This window comes from Procambarus clarkii, chromosome 1 (assembly GCF_040958095.1).
Source record: "Procambarus clarkii isolate CNS0578487 chromosome 1, FALCON_Pclarkii_2.0, whole genome shotgun sequence".
Lineage (NCBI taxonomy): Eukaryota > Metazoa > Arthropoda > Malacostraca > Decapoda > Cambaridae > Procambarus > Procambarus clarkii.
Genome location: NC_091150.1, coordinates 61,115,280 through 61,130,195, shown reverse-complemented (window position 1 = coordinate 61,130,195; position 14,916 = coordinate 61,115,280). Strand labels below are relative to the sequence as shown.

General features: G+C 46.5%; 2 protein-coding genes across 2 annotated transcripts; both read right to left on the bottom strand.

Annotated features, from left to right (window-relative positions):
• Window positions 1–1,125: 1,125 nt before the first annotated feature.
• Window positions 1,126–3,211, bottom strand: LOC123756285 (NADH-ubiquinone oxidoreductase chain 5-like). Its single transcript, XM_069323125.1, has 3 exons — window positions 3,013–3,211; window positions 2,131–2,921; window positions 1,126–1,452 (listed from the first exon to the last, which is right to left on the bottom strand). Exons 1-3 carry the CDS (start codon window positions 3,209–3,211, stop codon window positions 1,126–1,128), a joined length of 1,317 nt encoding a protein of 438 aa, XP_069179226.1.
• An 8,589-nt stretch (window positions 3,212–11,800) lies between these two features.
• LOC138363724 (NADH-ubiquinone oxidoreductase chain 5-like) lies at window positions 11,801–12,900 on the bottom strand. Its single transcript, XM_069323118.1, has 2 exons — window positions 12,496–12,900; window positions 11,801–12,343 (listed from the first exon to the last, which is right to left on the bottom strand). Exons 1-2 carry the CDS (start codon window positions 12,898–12,900, stop codon window positions 11,801–11,803), a joined length of 948 nt encoding a protein of 315 aa, XP_069179219.1.
• Between the last annotated feature and the right edge of the window lie 2,016 nt (window positions 12,901–14,916).

Below are 14,916 nucleotides of genomic sequence, written 5' to 3'. Positions count from 1 at the left end.
GAGAGAGTGGGGGAGTCACAGAACCTCGAATTGGGTGTGTACTCGTGACAACGAGGTCAGTGTTGGAGCCGCACCCCCTAAATGTGTCACGCTGAGCCACTCTCCAAGAGCAGGAAGTGTACAGGGTGATCTCCTGATCAAAGTACAAGCACTCTACGGGTTTTGGTTTGTTGTCCGGAAGGGGCATATACAATCGACCGACAACATAATAATGTAACCTTTTACTGTGAATGTCTACCTTGTGCTGTGAATGTCTACCTTGTGCTGTGAATGTCTACCTTGTGCTGTGCATGTCTACCTTGTGCTGTAAATGTCTACCTTGTGCTGTGAATGTCTACCTTGTGCTGTGAATGTCTACCTTGTGATGTAAACGATTTGCTTGTACTGGGGACGTCTTTTAACCGTTCAGGAAACTATTCATCTCTCTCCCCATTCGTTTCCTCTCAACACTTCCCCCCCTCTTCCTTCCTCTTCCCCCTTTCTTCTCTTCTCCTCCTCTTTTCCTCCCTCTAATTCCATCGGTTCTTCCCACCCCTCGCGGAAAGGACATTAGCCATAAATATTACCTGTTTTTCTCCTTTCTTGAGTGTCTGAGGCATCAGAATACAACCATCTCGAGTTATCCATTGGACATACAGCCTCCCATTGTGCAAGTGGTTTACAACAGTTGACAGCTGATGGATTACTATGTTATTGGGATGACGATGACCAGGCTTAGGTCTGGTAGGCATTGGTGGGAAAACGACACTTCAGGAGTCCTAATGGTGGCTGATTGGCTCATGTGCCACTGAAAGGCCTAGCTTATGCTGTGATTGGGCCATAGGGTCTAGCCGAGCTCGTCATTGGCCGGATGTGCCAGACACTGGGCATAGTTCAACTGCAATCTTTGTAGAACCAGGAATGCGAATAAGATGCCAGAGGAGCATACCAGGTGAGGGGGGGGGGGTGATCAACGGGGCAGCCACCAACATCAGCTGATGATTGCAGTATAAAGTAATATAGAGAACTCGCACAAACTATTAGATTGTGCATGACATCTCAGAAATTAAAGTTTCTGGGGTTCCAGGTGAGCACAGACGGGATCCGTACTGCCCTAGATTCATGCGGCGCCATTACTGATATTCTTCAGTTCTTTGCTGTCCTACTCCAAAGACAGCAAAGAACTTGTGCTGTCCGCACACGTGGACAGCAAAGACACACGAAGGTGAGGCACACGAAAGTGAGCCACACGAAGGTGAGACACACGAAGGTGAGACACACGAAGGTGAGACACACGAAGGTGAGGCACACAAAGTTGAGGCACATGAAGGTGAGGCACTCGAAGGTGAAGCCCACGAAGAGGAGGCCCACGAATGAGAGGCACACGAAGGTGAGGCACACGAAGATGAGACACATGAAGGTTATCCACAAGAAGGTGAGGCACACGAAGGTGAGGAGCAGGAAGATGAGGCACTCGAAAGTGAGGCCCACAAAGGTGAGGCACACGAAGGTCAGGCACATGAAGGTGAGATACACGAAGGTGGGCCATACGAAGTTGAGGCACACGAAGGTGAGGCACACGAAGGTGAGGCACACAAAGGTGAGACACACGAAGTTGAGGCCGACGAAGGTGAGGCACACGAAGGTGGGGCACACGAAGGCGAGACACACGAAGTTGAGACACACGAAGTTGAGGCCGACGAAGTTGAGGCACACGAAGGTGAGGCACACGAAGGTGAGGCACACGAAGGTGAGGCACACAAAGGTGAGACACACGAAGTTGAGGCACACGAAGGTGAGGCACACGAAGGCGAGACACACGAAGTTGAGGCACACGAAGGTGAGGCACACGAAGGTGAGACACACGAAGTTGAGGCACACGAAGGTGAGGCACACGAAGGTGAGACACACGAAGTTGAGGCACACGAAGGTGAGGCACACGAAGGTGAGGCACACAAAGGTGAGACACACGAAGTTGAGGCACACGAAGGTGAGGCACACGAAGGTGAGACACACGAAGTTGAGGCACACGAAGGTGAGGCACACGAAGTTGAGGCACACGAAGGTGAGACACACGAAGGTGAGGCACACGAAGGTGAGGCACACGAAGGTGAGGCACACGAAGTTGAGGCACACGAAGGTGAGACACACGAAGGTGAGGCACACGAAGGTGAGGCACACGAAGGTGAGGCACACGAAGGTGAGGCACACGAAGGTGAGGCACATGAAGTTGAGGAACACAAAGGTGAGGCACACGAAGATGAGACACACGAAGGTGAAACACCCGAAGGTGAGGCACACGAAGGTGACGTCCACGAAGGTGAGGCCCACGAAAGTGATGCCCACGAAGGTGAGGCACTCGAGGGCCAGGCACATGAAGGTGAGACACGCGAAGGTGAGACACACGAAGGTGAGACACACGAAGGTGAGACACATGAAGGGGAGGCCCACGAAGGTGAGGCCGACGAAGGTGAGGCTCACGAAGGTGAGGCACATGAAGGTGACGTCCACGAAGGTGAGGCACTCGAAGGTCAGGCATATGAAGGTGAGACACGTGAAGGTGAGACACACAAAGTTGAGGCATACGATGGTGAGACATACGAAGGTGAGACACACGAAAGTGAGGCACACGAAGGTGAGGCACACGAATGTGAGACACGTGAAGGTGAGACACACAAAGTTGAGGCATACGATGGTGAGGCACACGAAGGTGAGACACACGAAGGTGAGACTCACGAAGGTCAGACACACGAAGTTGAGGCACACGAAGGTGAAACCCACGAACGTGAGGCACATGAAGGAGTGGCCCACGAATGTGAGACACACGAAGGTGAGGCTGACGAAGGTGAGGTACACGAAGGTGAGACACACGATGGTGAGACACATGAACGTGAGGCACACGAAGGTGAGGCACACGAAGGTGAGGCACACGAAGGTGAGGCCTTCGAAGGTCAGGCACATGAAGGTGAGACAACACGAAGGTGAGGCACACGTAGGTGAGGCACACGAAGGTGAGGCATATGAAGGTGAGACACACGAAGTTGAGGCACACGAAGGTGAGACACGCGAAGGTGAGGCACACGAAGGTGAGGCACACGAAGGTTAGACACAGGAAGGTGAGACACACGAAGTTGAGGGACACGAAGGTGAGACACACGAAGGTGAGGCAAACAAAGTTGAGGCACACGAAGGTGAGGCCCACGAAGGTGAGGCCCACGAAGGTGTGGCCCATGAAGGTGAGACACACGAAGGTGAAGCACACGAAGGTGAGGTACACGAAGGTGTATTAGTTGCCTTGCGGGGTTGAATGTAGACACAGTAGGAACTTCTGTATATTTATTGACTGAGACAACAAGGTGTATATCTGGCCAGCCGAGGTCCACCTACTCTGAGTCTGTCGGGAGAACTGAGGCTGCTGCTGGGAGCATGGCTGGTGACTGTCTGTCTGGCATGACGTCAGAGGCCTACTTGCCTGTGATTGGTTATGTCTCAACGGACATTCAATTTGAGTATAACACCGCTCGGACACGCTACCAAGTCGACAAGCTCTGGCTAGCTATATAGTTACAATGATACTGAAAGGACCTTGGTGGCAGTCAATAATGGCTTACATGTGAAATTTGCATAATAAATATTGAAAGAAGATCAGGTGTGAAAAATCATGGTAACAATGCTTTAATTAAACCAGAGTATTAAGAACATGTGTATGTCTACTGATCAGATATGAACAATACAACTCAAGGTATTGCCTAAACAAAATTATTAACATGTGTCAATGGCATGTGCTTGAAAACCATACAAAATTAAACAATTATTACATTAACGGAACAAAGTTCTGACCTAACAATCACAAATGAATTTTAAGATTAGATAATGTGGATTTTTGTTTTTTTAATGTACAATATATTTTCAAGACCAATGTGCAATATATTTAATGTTCAATATATTTACAAGCTATATACAAGACCTGGATCAAGAAGACTAACATCTGCGTGATAGCAGTCAGGATTCACTGGCCACAATGTGGTTGCTAGAACATTAATGAACTCTTATGACAAGCACTGTAAACTACAAATGGTAGTAGACTTAACAATGGCATCTAATTTATAACAAAATAAAGTTGAGAAAAACTATACATTATATATAATGGTGATAATAAGACACATATGGTAGAAATACTGCAAATTAATTTTTTTTTTCAAAACAAAACAGAATAACTGCAGAGTGCACTCAATTATAAATTCTGCGGATATCTACACCTAGCTCATCCAGAGCACTATTCAACTCTGGCTCTGACTGAAGGTCAGGAACAGATGAAACTTCATGTGACAAACTATCATCTTCAGAGATAACTTCGTTAACATCTAGCCAATGGACATGTGGTGAGTGCACGGTTGAAACGAGAGGTCTAGATCTAAGATTATAGGTGCTAGTATGGGGTTGCTGTACATCAAGTGGTCTGTCAACCCCAGAAGGTGGTGTCCCAATAGAAGGATCTGTCTGGGTAAGTTCATTGTCATCTTCCATATCAGTCTCGTCAACAGTCATTTTAACTAACTTCATATGGTCTAAATGTTCATTTATATACTCTCCTGTTACTAAGTTCTTGAGTCTGTACTTGTACCTTTCATAAGCTTGGTTACCTTATATGGACCCAAAAATTTCTTAGTTAACTTGTACATAGGACCAGACCTGTGTTGGTTAAGTATCATTACTACAGATCCGATAGTTATTTTACTGGGTTTAGCTCGTGCATTCCTTGCTAGAGTGAACTCGGCTGTTGCTTTGGACAGTTGTTCTCATATTTTCTTGAATACTAGTTGCATTTGTTTACGCTTCACTTGAACAAAATCATCTACGTTATATAAGGGAGTAGGAGGTACATTAATCAATTCATTAGGGAGGATCTTATCTGTACCATAAAGAATAGCGTGAGGTGTGTCACCAGTAGAAACATTAATTGAAGAATTTATAGCACACTGAATTAAGGGTATAAAATCATTCCAATTGTTGTTATCAAAATTCAAAGTGACTCTCAAGGCATCTAACACTTTCCTGTTAGTACGTTCGGCTAATCCGTTGCTTGCTGGATGATAAGGCATGATACTACATTTTTTTAATGTTATATAAATCACACAAGCTAGTTAAAATACTGTTACTGAATTCTGGACCATTATCTGAAAGGATTAATTAAGGCATACTATATCTACAAATTATTTGGTCATGGAATGCACTGGCTATAGTTTCTGCTGTTTTGTTCGGGATAGGAACTAGTTCGCAAAACCGTGAAAAATTATCGACCATTACAAGCAAATGTTTGTTCCCTTTCTCTGTTTCCGCAAAATTTGTCAACAAATCCATCGATACTCGTTCCCAAGGAGCTTTAGTGTCTGGGTACACCTGAATTGGATTAGGTCCTGACACATGTCCCTTGTGCTGTAAGCAAGTTAAACATCTGTCAAGATAATGAGCAATCTCCTTAGCCATTTTTGGCCAAAAATACTTCAATCGACCTTGTTGGAGTGTACGATCCTTTCCTGGATGTGCACTTGCAGGAGCATCATGGATAATTTTTAACACAGTTGGTACCAAGACAGCTGGAACAACTAACTGACAACATTTCCTCGGGGCTGTCCCTAGCTTTACTACTCTACACAGTAAATTGTCCAACATAACTAATTCTTTCAGTGGTACTGGCGGTTTATGAATCGGGCGAGTGTCTTGCTTGGTCAAAAATTTAATGACGGGTGCCCATATGGGGTCTTGTCTCTGTTCCGTCTCAACTACTGTAGCATCTAATGCTGGGTAATTTAACTGAATTGCAGCTACGTGTCGAGAAAACGCATCGGCTACAACATTTTGCTTTCCTGGAATATATCCAAATGTGGGATTGAATTCTTGAATTGTGAGCAAATATCTAGCAAACTTTCCAACTGGATTCTTATTTTTGAACAAGGGAATTAATGGTTGGTGATCTGTAAGAACATGAACTGGGTAATTATAAATTGTATCCTTGAAATGTTTAAGTGCCGAGACAACTGCCAAGGCTTCTCGTTCTGTTGCACTATAATTTTTCTCTTCTTTAGATAATGTACGGCTTGCATAAGCTATTGCATGATCTCTGTGACCTTCTGTTTGAAGTAATGCAGCACCTAGACCTATGTCACTAGCATCTGTAACCAACGTAAAAGGTTTAGAAAAATCTGGGTACCTAAGGACAGGTGACGAAATCAAGGCTGACTTGAGTTTTTTGAATGACAGATCCTGGGCCTCTCCCCAAACAAAGGGTTCATCTTTCCTTTGCAACTTATAAAGTGGAGCGGCTATAATAGAGAATCCAGCAATAAATGAACGATAAAATCCTACAAGACCTGTGAACTGTCTTACGGCTTCTGCGGTACGAGGCGTTAGAAAATCACGGGCAGCAATAATCTTTGATTCATTCAATGTAATACCTGAAGGTGTAACTGTATGACCTAGAAAATTAATCTTCTCCTTTAAAAATGAACATTTTGCAAGCTTTATTTTTAAATTAGCTTCAGCGAGCTTTGCAAGTACTTTCTCAAGGTTCTGGAAATGAGTCTGAACATCTTGCAACATGATTATGAGATCATCAAGGTAAACTAGAAGCGTACTTCCTATCAATCTACGAAATAGATTTGTCATGAGCCGTGAAAAGGTTATTGAACTACTCCGCAAACCAAATGGCATTCTTTTGAAATGAAAATGACCATTGGGAGTACTAAAGGCTGTCAATTGTTTACTTTCCTCATCAAGGGGGATTTGCCAGAATCCCTGCAACAAATCTAACGTTGAGAATACTTTATTTCGACCAATACTTTGCAACAAATCATTTAGAACTGGAAGTGGGAAACGATCAGGTATCGTTACTCTGTTAAGCTTCAGATAATCGATTACAGGTCTCCAAGTCCCATCTCGCTTTGGTACAAGAATCAATGGAGCGTTCCATGGCGAATTACTCGATTCAATTACATCACTCTGTAACATTTCCTCTACAAGTCTATCGGCTTCTGCTCTCTAAGAATGGGGAGGACGGTAAGCTGGTACATAAATAGGCGTAGTTCCATTGTTCAAGGGGAATTTTATGTGTAATAAGAGGAGTGAGACCTAACTTTTCTCCTGGTAGAGCAACAACGGCTCTATTCCTGTTCAAAATTTCGAAAAGCTGAGGCACAGAGTCAGGAAAATCAGTAGGACTGAGGTGTAGGGCTTGCACCTCTGGCTGAGATCCCTGTTCTCTTGGTGTGAGAGTACAAACAGTATGATCCATGGAGACATCATCCACAACTCGCACCGGTAACGAGTAATGGGCAAAATCTACAACATGGGTACCAGACTGGAGATGGATGTCGGCATTACTAGTGTTTGCAATAAATAATGTAACAGTACCATCCTGCACTGTGTGCCAAGAGGGTTCAACAAACGTACCATTCACTTTACATGTTTCACTTTCCGCAATCACATCCGACAACTCAGGCACTCCCTGAACCTTAACTCTTATTCTGGTGAGAGAATGAGAGTGCAGCACAGTGTCAGTTGCCGTGGAACCACTGACTTCAGAGATGGAAACTGCCAGGCGAGCGAGACAACGGGAATCCGTTAGGACGTCCCCTTCCAGAAAGTCCCGATACTCACTCTCCTTAACACCTGCACAACTACGATGCTTCATACGAATGCCCGTTTTCTCGGGTATGCTACCACGACAATGATCTGACAAACCTACGCTAGCAAGGCGGATGTCAACAAAATTAACGTAGTCTGATTGAAGGTTGAACTCATGGCCCTGTCGATACATGCCACACAAGGGTATGACGAGGTCTTTGATACTTATGTTCCAACGATGGGGAAACAATGCAATATTTTCATCAATCATGGTGTACAGACCCAAGAGAATGTCTCCAGGAAAATGAATAACGTCAACAACTAAACATGTTATAGACAATGTGACACCATCTAACTTGAGTGGGAGGTCAATTTCACCCTGGACTTTTACTTTATTTCCTGAAACACCACTTAGAAAAGGTATGGGGCACTTCCTTACTGTAGTAGGGTGCCTACTTTCAATGTCTCTAAGAGCTGAGGGCTTGACAATATTAACTTTTGAGCCTGACTCAAGAATTTTTTTAAAACTCTACCATGTACTATGGCTGAGACAAGGGGACCATCACTTGAGACTGGACAAGTTACTACTTGTGACTTATGTTGTCTGGGATATCTGCGTCTGTCTGGGTCAAATTCACTATGGTTCCGTCAACATCTATAACTGGTCTAGAGTCAGTGTCCTCCTCTGTCAAGTGTCCAAATCTATTTTGGATAGCTACTTAATACACAGGGAGGGCACTAGGATTGGCTAGCTTGAATTGGTTAGCGGATGGCCTTGGGGGTTTCCCGGCGACATGGAGTGAACATTCTGAACTCCTGCATTCTGTGACTGAGCATTATAATTTGAAGTTGCATTATAGCTGGGCTGGGAGTTGTAATTACGTGAGTTCTGATAATGTCTTGGACGCTGTGCGCCTCGCCAAGACTGACCGTGGGAGTTACGAGGAGGGGATGTCCTTTGCCTAGCTGTACAATCCGTTGTGTGGTGACCAACTTGTTTATGGTACTTGCAATATGGGAGCCTAGAATGATTAGATTGACGAGGGGACCGAGAGAATTGTCTAGGGGGTGATGATCTAGGGGCAGACCAACAGTCCCTTGCGAGGTGGTTATTCTTACCACAATGCCAACATGAGGGAGTGGATGGTTGTGGACTATGGCGTCTCGGCAACTTATGAGGAGGCGAATTTGACTGGGGGCTATGAGCATGGGTACGGTTCTGCGACCAAGAGTTTTGAGAGTTTGTGGGAGGATGCTGAGAGCTTGTTACTACATTTGCAGTATCAGAGGGTGGCAACAGTTGAGCACTTTGGGGAGCTAGTTTATCGGCAGCATTGTTAATAGCCTCAAACACTTCACCAATTTCATGTTTAACACGAAAATTTTGTTGCTCAATGATCGGTTTAGTATGCTCGGGGGCAAAATGCTTTTAATGTCCCAAATGCTATCATCTTCGCCATACCCTCAGGGGACAGATTATTGTCTTTATCTAACCAAGACGAACTATTCATAGCAGAAACTAAGGCATACAGATACTGATCGAGACGGCTAGTAAACGCATTAAACGATTCACTAGGCTGCATGGTGGCATTGGCAATTTTATTGACTAACCTATAAGGGTCAAGGTCTCCTTTGTTAACAAAGCGCAGGCGAAAGAAATCCTTGAATTGAGACCAAGACTGTAGGCTAACAATGGCTTTCTTATCAACAACAAAACGTGCAAACCTTTGGTTGTGTCCACAGCTGACCGTACAATTGCTAAGTATTCGGCATCAGTAGGCTTAGAAAAACGTGCAACAGTTTTCGCTTCAACCTTACTAAACCATGACTCTAATAAGCGGGATTCACCAGCAAAAAGAGGAATAGCCATTTCCTGAGCTGATCTCTGGCCATTGGGATGAGCAACTGTTCCCGTTGAGTCTGAAGGGGTTTCAACAGTGGTAGGCATTGTCACAGCCGTGGAAGTAATGTTTGAACGCAGATTATAATTAAGTGCACCAGGCATCAGAAATGGTATACACAAAAATAAACACTCAAAAAATATATCAACTTGGCTAAAGTAAGAAAATGGCACAAATAAAATTATTAAATTGGGCTCGGCAACAAATAATTAAGAACAAGCAAAATTGTAAATTAAATTAGCAATCTTTCATGAAAATGGCTGGAATTAGAAGCATGTAAATTAATTAAACCAGGCTAAGCACAGCAATTTAAAATAAAAACTGGAAAGTGCAAAATTTCATTAAGAATGATTCAACACAACAAGTGGCAATGCAGGAAATATGGATGTAGCACATAAACTGGACACAGGAATGTATATAACTGCTATGGTAAAAATTATAATATGAAATGTTGAAGGAATAAATTTCAATTTTAGGCCTGGAGGAATATAAAAAAATTATATTGTACAAATCCTTAACTGCTACTAAAACAAGGATTTCTTACTTGACTGGAATTTGAATTTACCAATAACACTCTAGTAGCACAATTAATATTTAATGAAATTACTGTGAGAAGCAGGAATGTTGAAATCACACAAGGAAACTGTGGGGAGTGGAGTACTGAACCAGCTCCAATATTTAACAAGTCACTGAAAGGCTAATTCATAAGATATTTTGGATATATTTACGTTAAACCTCATTAACCATAGCACACGATATCTTAGCTCATAATTACTTAACTCAGGGCTGCAGGATTTGCAATATAAGAGTGGCCAATCACGAAAAACGGCGACACGGCGTGTGTGAAGAGGCACATGCGAGGTTTTGTTTACACTCTGGTGCGACGGCAGTGGCGCGAAGCTCGGGAGACTAAACACTAGGAATTGATGTTGGAAGCGCGAAGATAAACTCTGATGACGAAGGAAGCACGCCGTGCTAGGTCGAAGTTCACACAAAATGATGTAGCAAGGGGGCTGGTGGCGATGGTGAGAGGTGGCGAGGTGTCGATGTGGCAACGTGGCGAGGTGTGTGAGCTTGGGGGGGGGGGGGGCGACACTAGTCAGACGGTTGTAGTCTTTTTTTTCGGCAATTGTTTCTCACTAAGATTGCACAACACAGCTGCAGAGCAGTTGAAGCTGTAGAAGATGATTGCAATAGCTGGAACTGGTACAGGCAACACACAAGGCTTGTTGATGTGGGCTTGGGTGGCGGTGGTGGTGCAGGTTCCCACGTGGCGCGGGAAATTAAAAAACGCTGGCAGCGAATTACTCTCCCCTTCGCTGATTTTTTTTTTTTGTGAGATATATACAAGAGTTGTTACATTCTTGTACAGCCAATAGTACGCGTAGCGTTTCGGCCAGGTCCCTGGAGTACGATCCCCTGCCGCGAAGAATCGTTTTTTCATCCAAGTACACATTTTACTGTTGCATTAAACAGGCTACAGTTAAGGAATTGCGCCCAGTAAATCCTCCCCGGCAAGGATACGAACCCATGACATAGAGCTCGCGGAACGCAAGCCAGTGTCTTACCACTACACCACGGAGACTCGTGGAAAATTTCGTTCTCTCTTGCAAATATTGTGCTTTACTTTTGAAATCGACGACCAAGAGTAGTGGCTGATAACAGGACCCCGGACTGGTACAATAATTGATGCATGGGTGGCAGGATGGCGGCTTATGGAGGCGGCTGATGGCGGTGGCGGCTGGAATACAAGGCGATGTTGGGTACTTGAATTTTCGTTTCCAGAAATAATAATTCTGGATCCCACTGCTGCTACCAGTATTAGTTGCCTTGCGGGGTTGAATGTAGACACAGTAGGCACTTCTGTATATTTATTGACTGAGACAACAAGGTGTATATCTGGCCAGCCGAGGTCCACCTATTCTGAGTCTGTCGGGAGACCTGAGGCTGCTGCTGGGAGCATGGCTGGTGACTGTCTGTCTGGCATGACGTCAGAGGCCTACTTGCCTGTGATTGGTTATGTCTCAACGGACATTCAATTTGAGTATAACAGGTGAGACACACAAAGGTGAGTCACACGAAGGTTAGGCACACGAAGTTGAAGCCTATGAAGGTGAGGCACACAAAAGACAGGCACATGAAGGTGAGAGAACACGAAGGAGAAGCACACGAAGGTGAGGCACACGAAGGTGAGGCACACGTGAGTGAGCCACACGAAGGTGAGGCACACGAAGTAGAGGCCCAGGAAGGTGAGGCACACGAAAGTCAGGCATATGAAGATGAGACAATACGGTGAGCTACACGATAGTGAGGCACACGAGAGTGAGCCACACGAAGGTAAGGCACACGATATTGAGGCCCATGAAGGTAAGGCACACGAAAGTGAGCCACACGAAAGTGAGACACACGAAGATGAGGCCCATGAAAGTCAAGCACATGAAGGTGAGACACACGAAGGTGAGCCACACGATGGTGAGACACACGAAGGTGAGACACACGAAGTTGAGGCATACGAAGGTGAGGCACACGAAGGTGAGGCCCACGAAGGTGAGGCACACGAAGGTCAGGCACATTAAGGTGAGACACACGAAGGTGGGCCACACGAAGTTGAGGCACACGAAGGTGAGGCACACGAAGGTGAGACACACGAAAGTGAGACACACGAAGTTGAGGCACCCGAAAGTGAGGCATACGAAGGTGAGACACACGAAGTTGAGGCTTACGAAGGTGAGGCACACGAAGGTGAGAAACACGAAGGTGAGACACACGAAAGGGAGGCTAACGAAGGTGACGTCCACGAAGGTGAGGCCCACGAAGGTTAGGCCCACGAAGGTGAGGCACTCGAGATCATGCACATGAAGGTGAGGCCCACGAAGGTGTGGTCCACGAAGGTGAGACACACGAAGGTGAAGCACACGAAGGTGAGGTACACAAAGGTGAGACACACAAAGGTGAGTCACACGAGGGTTAGGGAAACGCAGGTGAGTCACACGAAGCTGAGGCCTATGAAGGTGAGGCACACGAAGGTGAGGAACACGAAGGTGTGGCCCACGAAGGTGAGGCACACGAAGGTCAGGCACATTAAGGTGAGACACACGAAGGTGAGGCACACGAAGGTGACGCACACGAAAGTGAGACACACGAAGTTGAGGCACACGAAGGTGGGGCACACGAAGGTGAGGCACACGAAGGTGAGACACACAAAGTTGAGGCACACGAAGGTGAGTAACAAGAAGGTATGACACACGAAGTTGAGGCTAACGAAGGTGAGGCACACGAAGGTGAGACACACGACAGTGTGGCCTACGAAGATGAGGTACACGAAGATGATATACACGAAGGTGAGGTAAACAAAGTTGAGGCATAAGAAGGAGAGGCACACGAAGGTGAGGCCCATGAAGGTGAGGCCCACGAAGGTGTGGCCCACGAAGGTGAGACACACGAATGTCAGGAAAATCAAGGTGAGACAACACGATGGTGAGGCACACGAATGTGAGACACACGAAGGTGAAGTACACGAAGGTGAGGTACACGAAGGTGAGGCACACAAAGGTGAGTCAAACGAAGGTTAGGCAAACGAAGGTGCGGCACACGAAGTTGAGGCCTATGAAGGTGAGGCACACGAAGTTGAGGCCTATGAAGGTGAGGCACACGAAGATGAGGCACACGAAGGTGAGGCACACGAACATCAGGCACATTAATGTGAAACACACGAATGTGGACCAAACAAAGTTGACGCATACGAAGGTGAGGCACACGAAGGTGAGGCACACAAACATGAGACACACGAAGTTGAGGCACACGAACGTGAGACACACGAAAGTGTGGACCACGAAGGTGAGACACAAGAAGGTGAGGCACACGAAGGTGAGGCACACGAAGGTGAGGCCCACGACAGTGAGGCCCACGAAGGTGAGGTACACGAAGGGGATACACACGAAGGTGAGGCACACGAAGGTGAGGCACACGAAGGTGAGGCACACGAAGTTTAGGCCTATAAAGGCAAGGCACACGAAAGTCAGGAACATGAAGGTGAGACAAAACGAAGGTGAGGCACATGAAGGTGAGACAACACGAAGGTGAGGCACACGAAGGTGAGGCACACTAAGGTGAGGCACACGAAGTTGAGGCCCAAGATTGTGAGGCCCACGAAGGTGATGCCCTCGAACGTGAGGCTCTCGAAGGTCAGGCACATAAAGGTAAGACACATGATGGTGATCCACAAGAAGTTGAGGAACAGGAAGGTGTGGCACACGAAGGTGAGACACACGAAGGTGAGACACACGAAGTTGAGGCACACGAAGTTGAGGCCCATGAAGGAAAGGCTCATGAAAGTCAGGCATATGAAGGTGAGACACACGAAGGTGAAGCATATGATGGTGAGACACACGAAGGTGAGACACACGAAGGTGAGGTCCACTAAGTTGAGGCACATGAAGGTCAGGCACATGAAGGTGAGACACACGAAGGTGAGACACACGAAGGTGAGACTCACGAAGGTGAGGTACACGAAGGTGAGACACACAAAGGTGAGGCACACGAGGGTCAGGCACACGAAGGTGAGACACAAGAAAGTGAGACAAACGAAGTAAAGGCACACGAAGGTGACGCACAAGAAGGTGAGGAATACGAAGTTGAGACACACGAAGTTGAGGAACACGAAGGTGAGGCACAGGAAGGTGAGGCACTCGATGGTCAGGCACATGAAGGTGAGACACATGAAGGTGATCCTCAAGAAGGTGAGGCACACGAAGGTGAGGCACACGAAGGTGAGGCACACGAAGTTGAGGCTTACGAAGGTTAGGCCCACGAAGGTGAGGTACACGAAGGTGAGTCACGCGAAAGATAGGCCTACGAAGGTGAGACACACGACGGTTAGGCAAACGAAGGTGAGAAGCACGAAGGTGCGACACACGAAGTTGAGGCACACGAAGGTGAGACACACGAAGGTGAGACACACGAAGGTGTGGCCCAATAAGGTGAGGCACACGAAGGTCAGGCACACGACGGTGAGACACACGAAGGTGAGGCACAAGAAGGTGAGACACGCGAAGGTGAGGCAAACGAATTTCAAGCACACGAAAGTGAGGCATACGATGGTGAGACACACGAAGTTGAGGCTTACGAAGGTGAGGTACTCGAAGGTCATGCACATGAAGGTGAGACACATGAAAGAGATCCACAAAAAGGTGAGGCACACGAAGGTGAGGCACACGAAGGTGAGAAACACGAAGGTGCGACACAAGAAGTTGAGGCAAACGAAGGTGAGACACGAAGGTGAGGCAAACGAAGTTGAGGCACACGAAGGTGAGGCACACGAAGGTGAGGCCCACGAAGGTGAGGCCCACGAAGGTGTGGCCCACGAAGGTGAGGCACACGAAGGTGAGGCACACGAAGGTCAGGCACACGACGG